The sequence below is a fragment of the Bos indicus genome, chromosome 8 (genome assembly GCF_029378745.1).
Source record: "Bos indicus isolate NIAB-ARS_2022 breed Sahiwal x Tharparkar chromosome 8, NIAB-ARS_B.indTharparkar_mat_pri_1.0, whole genome shotgun sequence".
Classification (NCBI taxonomy): domain Eukaryota; kingdom Metazoa; phylum Chordata; class Mammalia; order Artiodactyla; family Bovidae; genus Bos; species Bos indicus.
The window spans coordinates 52340464-52354269 of NC_091767.1; the positions used below are offsets into that span (position 1 = coordinate 52340464).

Consider the following 13806-nt stretch of genomic DNA (forward strand, 5'->3'; position numbering starts at 1 on the left):
AAGGATGATGAATGAGAGAGAGGCAGAGCTCTCAGCTTCGGAAATCTTAGTTATGATAGAAGAAATCTATCTCTCAATTTGGCAGTCAGAATTTAAAGATGAGGGAAAAAAAGAATTTAAAGATGGTAGTTTTCTTCCTGCCAGATAAGGTCCACAGGATGTCAGAAAGTAAAACAACAACAACAAAACACATTGCCGGTGTTTTGCCCTACTGTCTCCAGACAGTAGCCTGAAGTAAGGATTCCTGGGTTTGAATTCTGATCACTCCACAAACAACTTCTAAGCTCTAATGATGTGATAATTCACTTTGTCTCTGTGGGTCTCAGTTTCCTCAATTATCAAGTAACAGAATGACCTGTGATTTCTATGGCTCCACACAGCAATAAGTCAATGGTTTTATAAAGAATCTGTTCCTGTCTTTGAATGATGGGACAATCCTGTTGAATCAGGTTTAAATGTAAACCTGATTTAAAGCTGGGGAAAAGACTCAGTCTTAGAAAAAGCTAAAGTTGAAACAGAAATAGAGCATTTAACAATAACTGAAACCTGGTCCAAAATGGAATATTTCTCTCAAGAAGGAAACAGAAGAATCAATTTGGTAACGTTGGACACTTGATAAGTGATCCATGAGGTATGGGTATGACGGGGGACTCCCTTTGGTCCTCAGACTGACTTTCACCCTAGAAGAGTTTGTTGGTATCATCTGGGATAGGCTGAAACTCTCCTGGAGTACACACAGCAATTCTGTAGAGGGATATGCTCTCTAAGGAAATCAAAGACAGTGGTTCTACTATTTTAGATTCAAAAGATAAAGGTGAAACCCTTTACTTCAGAAACTAATTTTCTCCATTCCATTTCTTCTCTTCCACCCTTCCCCTCTGTCCTCTTCCTTTGGGATCATCTTCCAACAGATGAGTGTATCCTTCGAGCAAGTAAGGTGGAGCCTGCAGGTGAGCGTTCCAAGACAGCCCTGTTGATCACTTCCTCCATTATGCTGGTGCTTCTGCTTGGGGCAGCTGTGATTGTCTGGAGGAAATCTCGGAGCAGAGCCAAGTCAACAGGAAAAGCTGGCTATGCAAAGCTGGCTGAACCTAGCGTGTCTTACTCCTCCTATAAGAGCAGCCATCGTGAGAGCTTTGAAGAGGATCAAGTGATTGAGTACAGAGACCGGGACTATGATGAGGATGATGATGATGACATTGTCTACATGGGCCAAGATGGCACTGTCTACCGGAAATTTAAATATGGGCTGTTGGATGATGACAATGAAGATGACCTGGAATACGATGATGAGAGCTACTCCTACCAGTAAACAGAGGCCATGCCCACCCCACCACATTGCACTCATGGGCATGCATGTGAGCATTACAAAGTTGGATTTTATCCCAACATACCAGGCTGACGTGAGGGTGCTTGTCTTCTTAACCAAGAGTCCAGCTAGAGTATATGAGGATGCTGAAATATTTTGTTCTTCTTTTGGATAGTTAAACTCAATTAACCATAATTATTCAACCATGACTGAGGGACAAGGATAAAATTCAGAGTAATTGTTCTCAAAACAATATCTCAAGACACAAAACATAGGAAGTTTAAAAAAAAAAAAGTGAAATTTTTGTGCAAACTGTTTCATGTGATTAAAAAAAAAGAAATAGACCTATAGAAATTCTGTTTCTCAGCTGCATTGTAGAGATATTTGCTACCTTTTCGATTTCTGATATTTCTGTAATTGATTTGGGGGGATGAGGAGACAAAAGAACTGTTTGTCTTCGGGGATTTTCCTCCCCTTTTAGTTCTCTTGGGCAGAGATTTGTTCCTTAAGGGACCACTAAAGAAAGTTCTCCTCCTCATGCCATTTATACCAATTATTCCAGCTCACCCCTGAGTAATAGAGGCCACCTCTGCTGAGGCTGATCAGGATCTATTTATAGACAGGAGGAAAGACATGAGAGTTGCTTCATTGCCAAGAAGCATGTGTCCTCCACGCCCTGGTTCCTCTGCAGTAGTCCATAGTCATGATGATTCTAGAGCAAGCTCAGGCAGGAGATTGGTGGCAGCAAGCCCAGGAGGAAAGACATCACTGTTTCTGAGAATGTCAGTCTTACACTCTCATGATTTTTCTAAGGGTGTTTCTGGTTAGAAACATCAGCTAAAACATCAAGTAATGAAAGAAAATTGGTAATGTTAACCTAACATAAAATGGGATAAAATGACAAAAACTTGAAATACTCTTTTTAAAAAAAGGCTTTAGTTACTAAATTAAAGAGCTTTTATGAACAGCCCATCACAGAACTGTGGGCTCTTCGCAGAAAAAGTTAGGATGGAGTCTAACATGGAAATTTCCAACATCCTGCTCACCAGCTTAATCCAGCTGCGGCTCAGCCTTCCAACACTCTTCATGTCTATGATTTCTGTTTCTAGACATCCTAGGCATCCCTTTTTCCATCCTCCTGTCCAGTACACTCTTGGATTTGTGCACACAGGACAGTTTTTCTGCAGGCAATAGAGGGAAGAGCTCCTACTAAGTGAAATTAAGTAAGCAGGGTTTTATGGATTTCCTTGTCAAAACAGAAGTGATAGGCAGTCTTGGGAGTGAACCACCAGAAAGAGATATTTTCAGATAATGAGGACAATCACACACACACACAAAATGTATTTCACACTATGCGCTAGGTACTGAGCTAGATAATTCCTTTTAAAAACTCACCCCGTTTAATATCACTGTAACTTCTTGAGGTTGGTACCATTATTACTCTTTTTTTAAATAGGAAAGCCAAAGCTTATGAAAAGTTAAATAGCCCAAGGTCACAGAAAGCTTATCAAGATTTAATAAAAAAAGGATGACTCTAAAGTGTGTTCCTAAAAATTATGCTACACTGACACGAAGTAGAAAAAGAAGCCTCCTAAATCTAATAAAGGCCTATCTTACTTTATGATATGGCAATGCTATTATCTTTGCTGAATGTGTACATTTTCTTTTTTTAAAAAAACATATCACTGACACAGGAAATCTTTGTAAAGAAGTCTTCGGTTTACTGAAGGCCTCTGTGTTTCTTTAAGGGAAAGCTCTTAAAACAAAGATTGGCAAACTTTCTCCGAAAAGAGCCAGATCCTAAATACTCTAGGATCTTTGTGCAACTATCAGCTCTGCCATTGTGGCATGCGTGCAGCCAACCCACAACAAATGGGTGGGCTGTGCACCAAGAAAACTGTATTTATGGGCACTGAAATTTGGGTTTAAGATAATTTTCACATATCATAAAATAGTATTCTTCTTTTGATTTTTTTCCTCAATCACTTAAAAATGTGAAAAACCATTCTTGCCTCAAGGCAATACAGAAACAGGTAATGGGCCAGATTTGGTCAAGAGACTGTAATTTGTTGACAGAAATTCCTAAGAGACCATGTATATCACAGACACATATGATACGCTCCAAAAAATTTTGATCATTTAAAATCACCCCCTGAAAACCTATTTGAACCCTTTATAGATCCTTTTGCAAATCTTAGAAACAAATAGAAATACATATAAGATAGCCATCTCATCATGGAGAATGAAATGGCAATCCACTCCAGTATTCTTGTCCAGGAAATCTCATGGACAGAGGAACCTGGTGGACTATAGTCAGTGGGGTTGCAAAGAGTCAGACACGACTGAGTGACTGAGCATGCACACACCAGCCATTTTATCAATGGAAGAATTCTTCATCTCTTGTTGTGTAATTGGAGTGTAGCCTATGGAAATGTGATTTTGTTTATATTGTGTTGTGCATCTTCCCTGATAATTCAAAACTCTGATAAACTGAGTCTGACATTTCTTTGTGTAGCCTGGAAATCGTTTCCCAAGAAAATTCTGTCTTTAGGATACACAATTAAGCATTAAATGAGGTCAAGATGACCTTGAAAACTAAGAAAAATTGTGTCATTACTCCATGTGATCCGAAAAATAAGGCTCAAACTGTACATGGGTACTTTGACATCTTTCCTTCTTTGTTCACAGTTAGGCCATATTATTCTCAGATTTCTTCTGAATATTCCACTAACAACTATCTAAAGACATAAATATGTAGTTGTAAAACAAAGTCACCTTTTGGTTTTCTGTTTGCTAATAACTTGGAAATACTGAGAATCCTCATAGACTGGAAATACACCAAGAAACTGGGCAAGAGCTTGGAAAGTTCTAGTTCATGGAAAGTAATTTTAAAATTTAAAATGAAATCAAAACCAGATAATGCTATAGCAGCTAGCTGATTAATGAATTACCTCTGAGGAGATCAGTCCTGGATGTACATTGGAAGGACTGATGTTGAAGCTGAAACTCCAATACTTTGGCCACCTGATGCGAAGAGCTGACTCATTTGAAAAGACCCTGATGCTGGGAAAGATTGACGGCAGGAGGAGAAGGGGACGACAGAGGATGAGATGGCTGGATAGCATCACCAACTCAATGGACGTGGGTTTGGGTGGACTCAGGGAGTTGGAGATGGACAGGGAGGCCTGGCGTGCTGCGGTTCATGGGGTCGCAAAGAGTCAGACACGACTGAGCAACTGAACTGAACTGACTTTTTATGTGATTAGTATTATGCTTTACCAAGTAAGAGTACTTGGTACTCTTTTCCCCTCCCTTTTATCTTTCTACTTCTAATGACTGACTTAGTCATATCAATGATAAACCTTCTTAAAAATCAAATCCAATCTGTCAGTCCCATCATCACTGGCTCAATTAGGCTCTTAGTCTCTCTCATCTGGACCTTTACTATAAAACTTCTCCTGACTTATTGCTGAACTTCAGTCTCTTTCACCCAATTTATCTACCCTGCTATCAGTGATCATTTCTAAGTTCTATCAGATCATCACATTGGGCTCACCATCACCTACCTTGATTATAACATTCAAAATTTTGCAAGATGTGACAACTGCCTGTATCTCAAATCTAAACATCCAGCAGTTCTTGGCCCCTCCTCATTTCCTAGCTTCTCTGCTGCTAAGTTGCTTCAGTCATGTCCAACTCTGTGTAACACGATAGATGGCAGCCCACCAGACTCCCCCATCCCTGGGATTCTCCAGGCAAGAACACTGGAGTGGGTTGCCCTTTCCTTCTCCAATGCATGAAAGTGAAAAGTGAAAGGGAAGTCGCTCAGTCGTATCTGACTCTTAGCGACCCCATGGACTGCAGCCTACTGGGCTCCTCTGTCCATGGGATTTTCCAGGCAAGAGTACTGGAGTGGGGTGCCATTGCCTTCTCCTCCTAGCTTCTCTACTTACACTCAATAGTACTGAATTGCTTCTAAGGTCTCTAGGGTATATCTTGTTATCTCATGTCCTTGGGCATACATTGTTCACTCTCCTTGGAATATTCTACCCCTACCCCTACTTTGACCTGGGAAATTTCTAACCATTCTTTAAAAATCATATTCCCTTATAACCTCTCTTGGGAGCCCTTCCCTGACCTTCTTGAAGAAGGTTAATCAGTTTATCACTTCTCTGCTACCTAGATCGGAGAAGGCAATAGCACCCCACTCCAGTACTCTTGCAAGGAAAATCACATGGATGGAGGAGCCTGGTGGGCTACAGTCCATGGGGTCGCTAAGAGTCGGACACATCTGAGCAACTTCACTTTCACTTTTCACTTTCATGCATTGGAGAAGGAAATGGCAACCCTCTCCACTGTTCTTGCCTTGAGAATCCCAGGGACAGGGAGCCTGGTGGGCTGCCGTCTATGGGGTCGCACAGAGTCAGACATGACTGAAGCGACTTAGCAGCAGCAGCAACAGCTATGTGCAAACAGTAGTGTGCTTTCATATCATACTCTGTTATAACTGTTTCATTCACATCTATATCTACTAAGAGGCAGGGTACATCTATCTACTAAGAGACTGGGTACTTCTTGAGGCAACTACTATTTCCTTTCCAGAACCTAGCACAGTGTCCAGCATTTGATAAACAACCAAGAAATATTGATGGAATTGAATATTAAGAAGACAGGACTCATAAATATGAAGTAATCAGGCGATGATATAGGCATATATTATGCAGTCCATTCCTAGTCTTGAGTGTAAATGATAAGGCAGGTGGTGCAGGTGCTTCTGTCAGTTAAATACGAGAAGTATGAGATAAACACAAATTAGACCTTGTTAGGGATGGCTTCATGGGAAAAGGACTCATGCTTGGATTTGATTTGAAAAAGAAAAGAGGATGCAGAGTGTATTCCTCAAGGAAGGCAGTGGAGTTAGTAAGTTGCTGACCTGGCTTTTACAATAATTATAATGTTTATTCACTGTGTATTAAGAATTTACCACATTCTAGGCACTGTTTTGGAAATAACAGTGAGTGAAATCAATCAAATCTTGGACTTGAGGAATTTTCAGTCTAGTGGGGGAGAAATAAATAATAACACAACTACCATTTTTGATGCCTTCTATGTGCCAGCCACAGTCTTGGGCCCTTTTCTCATATGACCTCATTGAATCCTTACAGCACAAATGCTGTGGAGTAGGAGTGTGCTCCCTCTTTACAGATGAGTGCCATCAGACAGGGTGTGAGTGGTCCACCTGGCATGTGAACCTAAAACTTTAGTCCATCTTCCTTCTGCTGTACCACCCTACTTCTAAGGGAAGAAAGAATATGGGCTTTGTCAGTAATCCCTGGATTTCATTTGGGGATTTTTTTTTTTTTTAGCTATATGGAATTTGAATTATCAGAAAGTGATGCCAGGGAAGCACCCATGGGATCCTATGGTTCAGGTGCCTAATTTCACCTAGAGGCATAGTGTTGAGGGGTAATGAGGAAAAGAATTTTAGGTAATTATGCACATAAACTGTGTATAAGTCAAATTATTAAAAAGTATTCATGAGAAAATAAAATACAATTTCAAAAGATAAAAGGTATTCATGAGAGATTCTACCATATAAAAGAAAAAAAAATTCAAACATTAAGAATTTCCAAACATGGAAATCAGAAGGGCATCAAGTGGGGAAAGAAGACTGCTATTTAGAGAAACTGGAGATAAAAATTTTAGGTGCTGAACACAAACACTTGACATTGGAATAGACCTTTTAAGATCTGTTCAGAGTTAAGGAGGTATACTTCAGAGCTCATGAAAAAGAAGCTGTTTAGGGTACTACCCAGCTGAAGACTGAAGTTCAGATGCCATCAACTGAAATAAAGAGTAGCCTGCAATTTACACTGAAATGTAAGAACTGTAAATAGATTGTGTTTCCAAAGGAAATATATTAATTTTATCAGTGAATGCTTGGCATACACTCTGGGTCTAATTAATCACCACACAGAAACAACATCTGATACTGAAGAAGTGAGATAAAAATTTGAGGCTGTATTTGGAATTTCACTTTTAAAGCCTCCTATGTCTACCTTGGGAGAGTGAAAAAGCTGGCTTAAAACTCAACATTCAGAAAACTAAGATCATGGCATTTGGTCCCATCACTTCATGGTAAATAGGTAGGGAAATAACAGAAACAGTGACAGGCTTTATTTTTGGGGGCTCCAAAATCACTGCAGATGGTGATTGCAGCCATGAAATTATAAGACATTCCTTGGAAGAAAAGCTATGAAAAACCTAGACAACATATTAAAAACCAGAGACTACTTTGCCAACAAAGGTCCATCTAGTCAAAGCTATGGTTTTTCCAGTAGTCATGAATGGATGTGAGATAAAGAAAGCTGAGTGCCAAAGAATTGATGCTTTTGAACTGTGGTGTTGGAGAAGACTCTCAAGAGTCCCTTGGACAGCAAGATCAAACCAGTCAATCCTAAAGTAAATAAACCTGAATATTCATTGGAAGGACTGATGCTGAAGCTGAAGCTCCAATATTTTGGCCACCTGATGTGAAGAACTGACTCATTGGACAAGACCCTGATGCTGGGAAAGACTAAGGGCAGGAAGAGAAGGGGACAAAGGATGAGATGATTGGATGGCATCACAGACTCGATGGACATGAGTTTGAATGAGCTGTGGGAGTTGGTGATGGAAAAGGAAGCCTGTTTTAAAAAGTTATAAGGTAAAGAAAGAGTTGAGGATTGAAGTCTGTTTTACTCACTTATGCAGTCTTGGTTACCAACACTAGGTAGAAAGGCCATTCATTTATTTACAGGAATGAAAATCATTGCATGTGAGTGCCTTTGGAGCTAAGGGTAGAAGCTAGAACAGGGTCTGCAGCCATGCTTAACTGTAAAGAAGGCTTGAAAACAAGTTTTTGGTATAAGGATATGAGATTACCATGACGAGTTTAGTACAATCATGACTAATCTTCTAGGGCTTTGCCACCAGAATGAAAGTTTTCCATCATCCAGAAAGAGGAGGGTAGGAGAGAGTAGCTGTTAGGTAGCCTGATAAGAAGGCCTCTCTAACAAAAGTGTTCATTGATAAGAACTGATCCTAGCCAGCAAGGAAAATGATATAAGCCTTGCTAAAATATTAAGTGAAAAAGAAATATGTTTGTACAACAGAGAATTATAACTAATACTGGAGCAGAACCAGATTGAGGTCAGGAGCATTAGCATCCCTCTGACTAAGTTATTGTTATCCAGGAAGGCTCTTTGTTGTCCAGGAGGGTGATTCTGGACTTGATAAGCTGATCCTTGAACAATCTGGGTTGGCATTGCCTGGGCTCACTTACAAGCAGATGTTTTTCAACAGTAAATACTATAGTACTGCCGTGTTTGGTTGAATCCTCAGATGCGCAGGAACCACAGACCTGGAGGACCAACTGTAAATTACACCCAGATTAAACCCTAATGTTCTTTAAGGGTCAACTATCAATTCTGCCGTATCCTTTAGGCTTTTAGTTTTAAATGATAGAAAAGTCAACCCAAACTGGCCTAAAAAGGAATTTATGGGCTCATTTAATCAAAAAGGTCTAGGGCTAAGGGTGAAATCAGTACTGCTGGAAATGGGGCTTAGACAATGGCATCAGGTACAGGTTTCTTTCCATCTCTTGCCTGTCTTTTGCTATATTGGCTCCCTCCTCCTTGGAAGTCTCCCTCACATTGACAGAATGAGGGCCTGAAATATCAGACCTGGTCCACTTCCAGTAGGAAAAAGATCCTACCTCCGATCACATCTCAGGAAAACTTCTGTGCTATCTCATTGGCTCAGAAAAGGCATTTGCTAGTTTCCAGGTATAAATACTCCACCTGTGGCCAATTTCAAGCTTCAAATGTAATGTCAATTAATGTGCATTTGGAAGAAATTCTTAAAGATCAACATTCAGAAAACTAAGATCATGGCATCCAGTCCCATCACTTCATGGGAAATAGATGGGGAAACAGTGGAAACAGTGTCAGACTTCATTTTTTTGGGCTCCAAAATCACTGCAGATGGTGATTGCAGCCATGAAATTAAAAGACGCTTACTCCTTAGAAGGAAAGTTATGACCAACCTAGACAGCATATTGAAAAGCAGAGACATTACTTTGCCAACAAAGGTCCATCTAGTCAAGGCTATGGTTTTTTCAGTGGTCATGTATGGATGTGAGAGTTGGACTATAAAGAAAGCTCAGCACCAAAGAATTGATGATTTTGGACTGTGGTGTTGAAGACTCTTGAGAGTCCCTTGGACTGCAAGGAGATCCAACCAGTCCTTCCTAAAGGAAATCAGTCCTGGGTGTTCATTGAAAGGACTGATGCTGAGGCTGAAACTCCAATACTTTGGCCACCTGATGTGAAGAGCTGACTCATTGGAAAAGACCCTGATGCTGGGAAAGATTGAGGGCAGGAGGAGAAGGGGATGACAGAGGATGAGATGGTTGGATGGCATCATCGACTCAATGGACATGGGTTTGGGTGGACTCTGGGAGTTGGTGATGGACAGGGAGGCCTGGCGTGCTGCAGTTCATGGGGTTGCAAAGAGTCGGACACGACTGAGTGACTGAACTGAACTGAACTGGAAGAAGTGTAAAGAGGGGAAACATTATACAGCATTTCTATTGCACAGATGCATCAGATTCAATAACCTCAAGAACACAGCTAATAGTAGAATGTAAAATAATTAGGAAGTTATCAGGTTTGCTTATTTGTTAGCTGAGTTTTTAATACAGCTTTAGTAGAAAGTCTTATGACTTAATGTTTTTAGTCATAGCTGAGTCTGAGTATTCACGAGATTCCTGACAAATTAACAACTGGGTTTCTAATCTGGGACAAGACAGCTTCAGCATTCCACTCTTCTGCTCTTTTTTAGGTAGAATCTTTTCTATGATTTTTTTTTCTTTCTCTCAATAATAAATATCTCATCAAGAATTTTCTTTTTTTTCCCACAAGTTCCCCCACTCTAATATTCTCAGAAGACAAAAAATAGTAATAATAGTGATAGTATAACTGTTACTATTATGCTCATTTCCACCAGCAATCAAAGAAGAGCAAATGTAATCAATAATGTCACAGCAAAAACTGTTTTAATTATAGCATATAATTCTGAAGTTCTGCCCACTGCCAGAGATAGTGACATGGACAATTTCATGTATTACTTGGTGTAGGGTATGCCAATATATCATTTTTTTATTCCTGAATCACAAACTGCCACAAATTTAGCATCTTAAGATAACATTCAGGACTTCCCTGGTGGTCTGGAGATTAAGAATCCACTTGCAGTGATTAAAAGCACAGGATGCATGGGTTCAATTCCTGGTCTGGGAGGATCCCATCTGCTATGGAGCAACTAAGCCCACTCACCCTAGAGCCTGTGCTCTGTAACAAGAGAAACCTTTACAATGAGAAGCCCATGCACTGCAACTAGAGAATAGCCCCCACTGGCTGCAGCTGGAAAAAAAAAAACAAAAACCTGCGTGCAGCAGCGAAGACCCAGCACAGCCAAAAATAAATAAATAATTTTTTAAATTAGCATCCATTTATTATCTCATAATGTTATAAGTCAGAAGTCCAGGTGGGCTTGACTGGGTTCTCTGCCTGAGTCTAACAAGGTCAAAACCAAGGTGTCAGCCAGGCTGGCTCTTACCTGGAGGCTCTGGAAAAAAACTGTTTTCCCAGGTACTCAGATTGCTGACAGAATCCAGTTTCTTGTGGCTCTAGAATTGAGGTTCCTGCTTTCTTTTCTGGCTGTAGGCCAGAGGTCACTCGGCTCCAGAGGTAACTCTCGGGGCTCATGCATGCCCTCACAGTGTGGCCCTCTTCAAAGCCAACATCCATGCATTGAATGTTTCTCATGCTCTGAATCTGATGATCCCTCTGATTACCAGCTGGAGAAAACCTTGCATTTAAAAGGCTCCTATGATTCCTCATGGAGAAGGCGATGGCACCCCACTCCAGTACTCTTGCCTGGAAAATCCCATGGATGGAGGAGCCTGGCTGGCTGCAGTCCATGGGGTCGCTGGGAGTCGGATACGACTGAGTGACTTCACTTTCACTTTTCACTTTCATGCATTAGAGAAGGAAATGGCAACCCACTCCAGTGTTCTTGCCTGGAGAGTCCCAGGGATGGGGGAACCTGATGGGCTGCCATCTATGGGGTCGCACAGAGTCGGACACGACTGAACCGACTTAGCAGCAGCAGCAGCAGCATGATTCCTCAATTGGGCCCACCTGGAGAACCTCCCTTTGGCTTTAGTGTAACATAATCACAGGCATGATAGCTCATTGTATTCACTGGGGATTAGAGCGAGAAATCTTGAGCCTTGAGGTGTTATTTTAGGACTCCTCTTACTATAACAAATAAAATTCTTTTACAAATCAATCTAACAAAATATGTTAGTCATTTCGATGTGTGTTCTATTTGAATTCACCAATTCCCTGCTAGGAAATATTATAAACAGAACCAAAGCATTAAAAAATCATCGTTGTTTATAATTTAAAACTACTTTACAGAATTGCCAACATTCGCTGGATCATAGAAAAAGCAAGAGAGTTCCAGAAAAATATCTATTTCTGCTTTATTGACTATGCCAAAGCCTTTGACTGTGTGGATCACAAGAAACTGTGGAAAATTCTGAAAGAGATGGGAATCCCAGACCACCTGACCTGCCTCTTGAGAAACCTGTATGCAGGTCAGGAAGTAACAGTTAAAACTGGACATGGAACAACAGACTGGTTCCAAATAGGAAAAGGAAAGGAATACGTCAAGGCTGTATATTGTCACCCTGCTTATTTAACTTTTATGCAGAGTACATCATGGGAAACACTGGGCTGGATGAAGCACAAGCTGGAATCAAGATTGCTGGGAGAAATATCAATAACTTCAGATATGCAGATGACACCACCCTTATGGCAGAAAATGAAGAAAAACTAAAAAGCCTCTTGATGAAAGTGAAAGAGGAGAGTGAAAAAGTTGGCTTAAAGCTCAACATTCAGAAAACGAAGATCATGAGCATCTAATCCCATCACTTCATGGGAAATAGATGGGGAAAGAGTGGCTGACTATTTTTCTGGGCTCCAGAATCACTGCAGATGGTGACTGCAGCCATGAAATTAAAAGACGCTTACTCCTTGGAAGGAAAGTTATGACCAACCTAGATAGCATATTGAAAAGCAGAGACATTACTTTGCCAACAAAGGTCCGTCTAGTCAAGGCTATGTTTTTTCCAGTGGTCACGTATGGATGTGAGAGTTGGACTGTGAAGAAAGCTGAGCGCCGAAGAATTGATGCTTTTGAACTGTGGTATTGGATAAGACTCTTGAGAGTCCCTTGGACTGCAAGGAGATCCAACCAATCCATCCTAAAAGAGATCAGTCCTGGGTGTTCATTGGAAGGACTGATGCTGAAGCTGAAACTCCAATATTTTGGCCACCTGATGCGAAGAGCTGACTCATTGGAAAAGACCCTGATGCTGGGAAAGATTGAGGGCAGGAGGAGAAGGGGATGACAGAGGATGAGATGGTTAGATGGCATCACCGACTAAATGGACATGAATTTGGGTGAACTCTGGGAGTTGGTGATGGACAGGGAGGCCTGGCGCACTGAGGTTCATGGGGTCACAAAGAGTCAGACATGACGAGTAACTGAACTGAAGTTTACAAAGACTATACAAAATACCCTATAATAGTTACATATAATAAGCAAGATATAGAAATTCATGTATACTACCATTCATGTGTATTTCTGAAATTAAAAAGCTATGTGGATTATGCAAGCTGAATTGTAAAAAGCAAAGATAAACAACATTATCTGTCCCCAAAGAGCTTAATACTGAGGTGGAAAAACAAATTCATGTACAAATAACCACAAAATGAGGGAGAATGAAAGCAGTACAATAATTCCAGGGGGAAAAAAACCACAACAAAACCATTGGAACACAGAGACTGTTAGATAAAGCAAATCAATGCACCTAAAACCTTTCTGGGGAGAAATACCGAGGAAACACTCATTCTTCGCTAAAGTGATATGTTCTGGTTAAAGGGCCATATACATATTTCATAACTGGCCAAATGCTTGACCTTAATGAAACCTGTTTCTCCTCACACAACTTATCATTATCTACAAAGCAACTAGCAGAAGAGTTTCTTAATAGAAGCCCTATTTATACTGTGACTGTCCAAGAGAAGCCGTGTTTCTACAATAAAACCCTCCTTTCTCCCCAAGTCTTAAAAACCTCAAATGTTAAGGTTTTAGCTACAAAGCCACAGGTGATCTTAGTCATGTGCTGAGAACATTGGAAAAGGAAAGACAGCAGGAATTTAGACCCTCTCTAGGTCACTTTCACTTTGAATCCATGTAGAAAAACCCTTAGATACAGGATTGGAACATGGCTTGAGAAGAAAGTCAGGAAAGCAGGCTCATCTGAACTGTGGAGGAGAAAACTCAGGAAAGCCTCCTTTGCCCCAAAGGGCTGAGCTGAGGATGAA

General features: G+C 40.6%; 1 protein-coding gene across 4 annotated transcripts in view; it reads left to right on the forward strand.

The window, feature by feature from the left end:
* The window catches only part of PCSK5 (proprotein convertase subtilisin/kexin type 5), a 519845-nt gene extending 515443 nt beyond the window's left edge, over positions 1–4402 (forward strand). For all 4 annotated transcript variants that reach the window (XM_070794669.1, XM_070794670.1, XM_019966083.2 and 1 more), the window contains one exon: positions 912–4402. In XM_070794669.1, the coding sequence (XP_070650770.1) occupies positions 912–1312 (401 nt within the window). In that variant the 3' untranslated portion in view covers positions 1313–4402. The remainder of the gene's footprint in view (positions 1–911) is intronic.
* The last annotated feature ends 9404 nt before the right edge of the window (positions 4403–13806 follow it).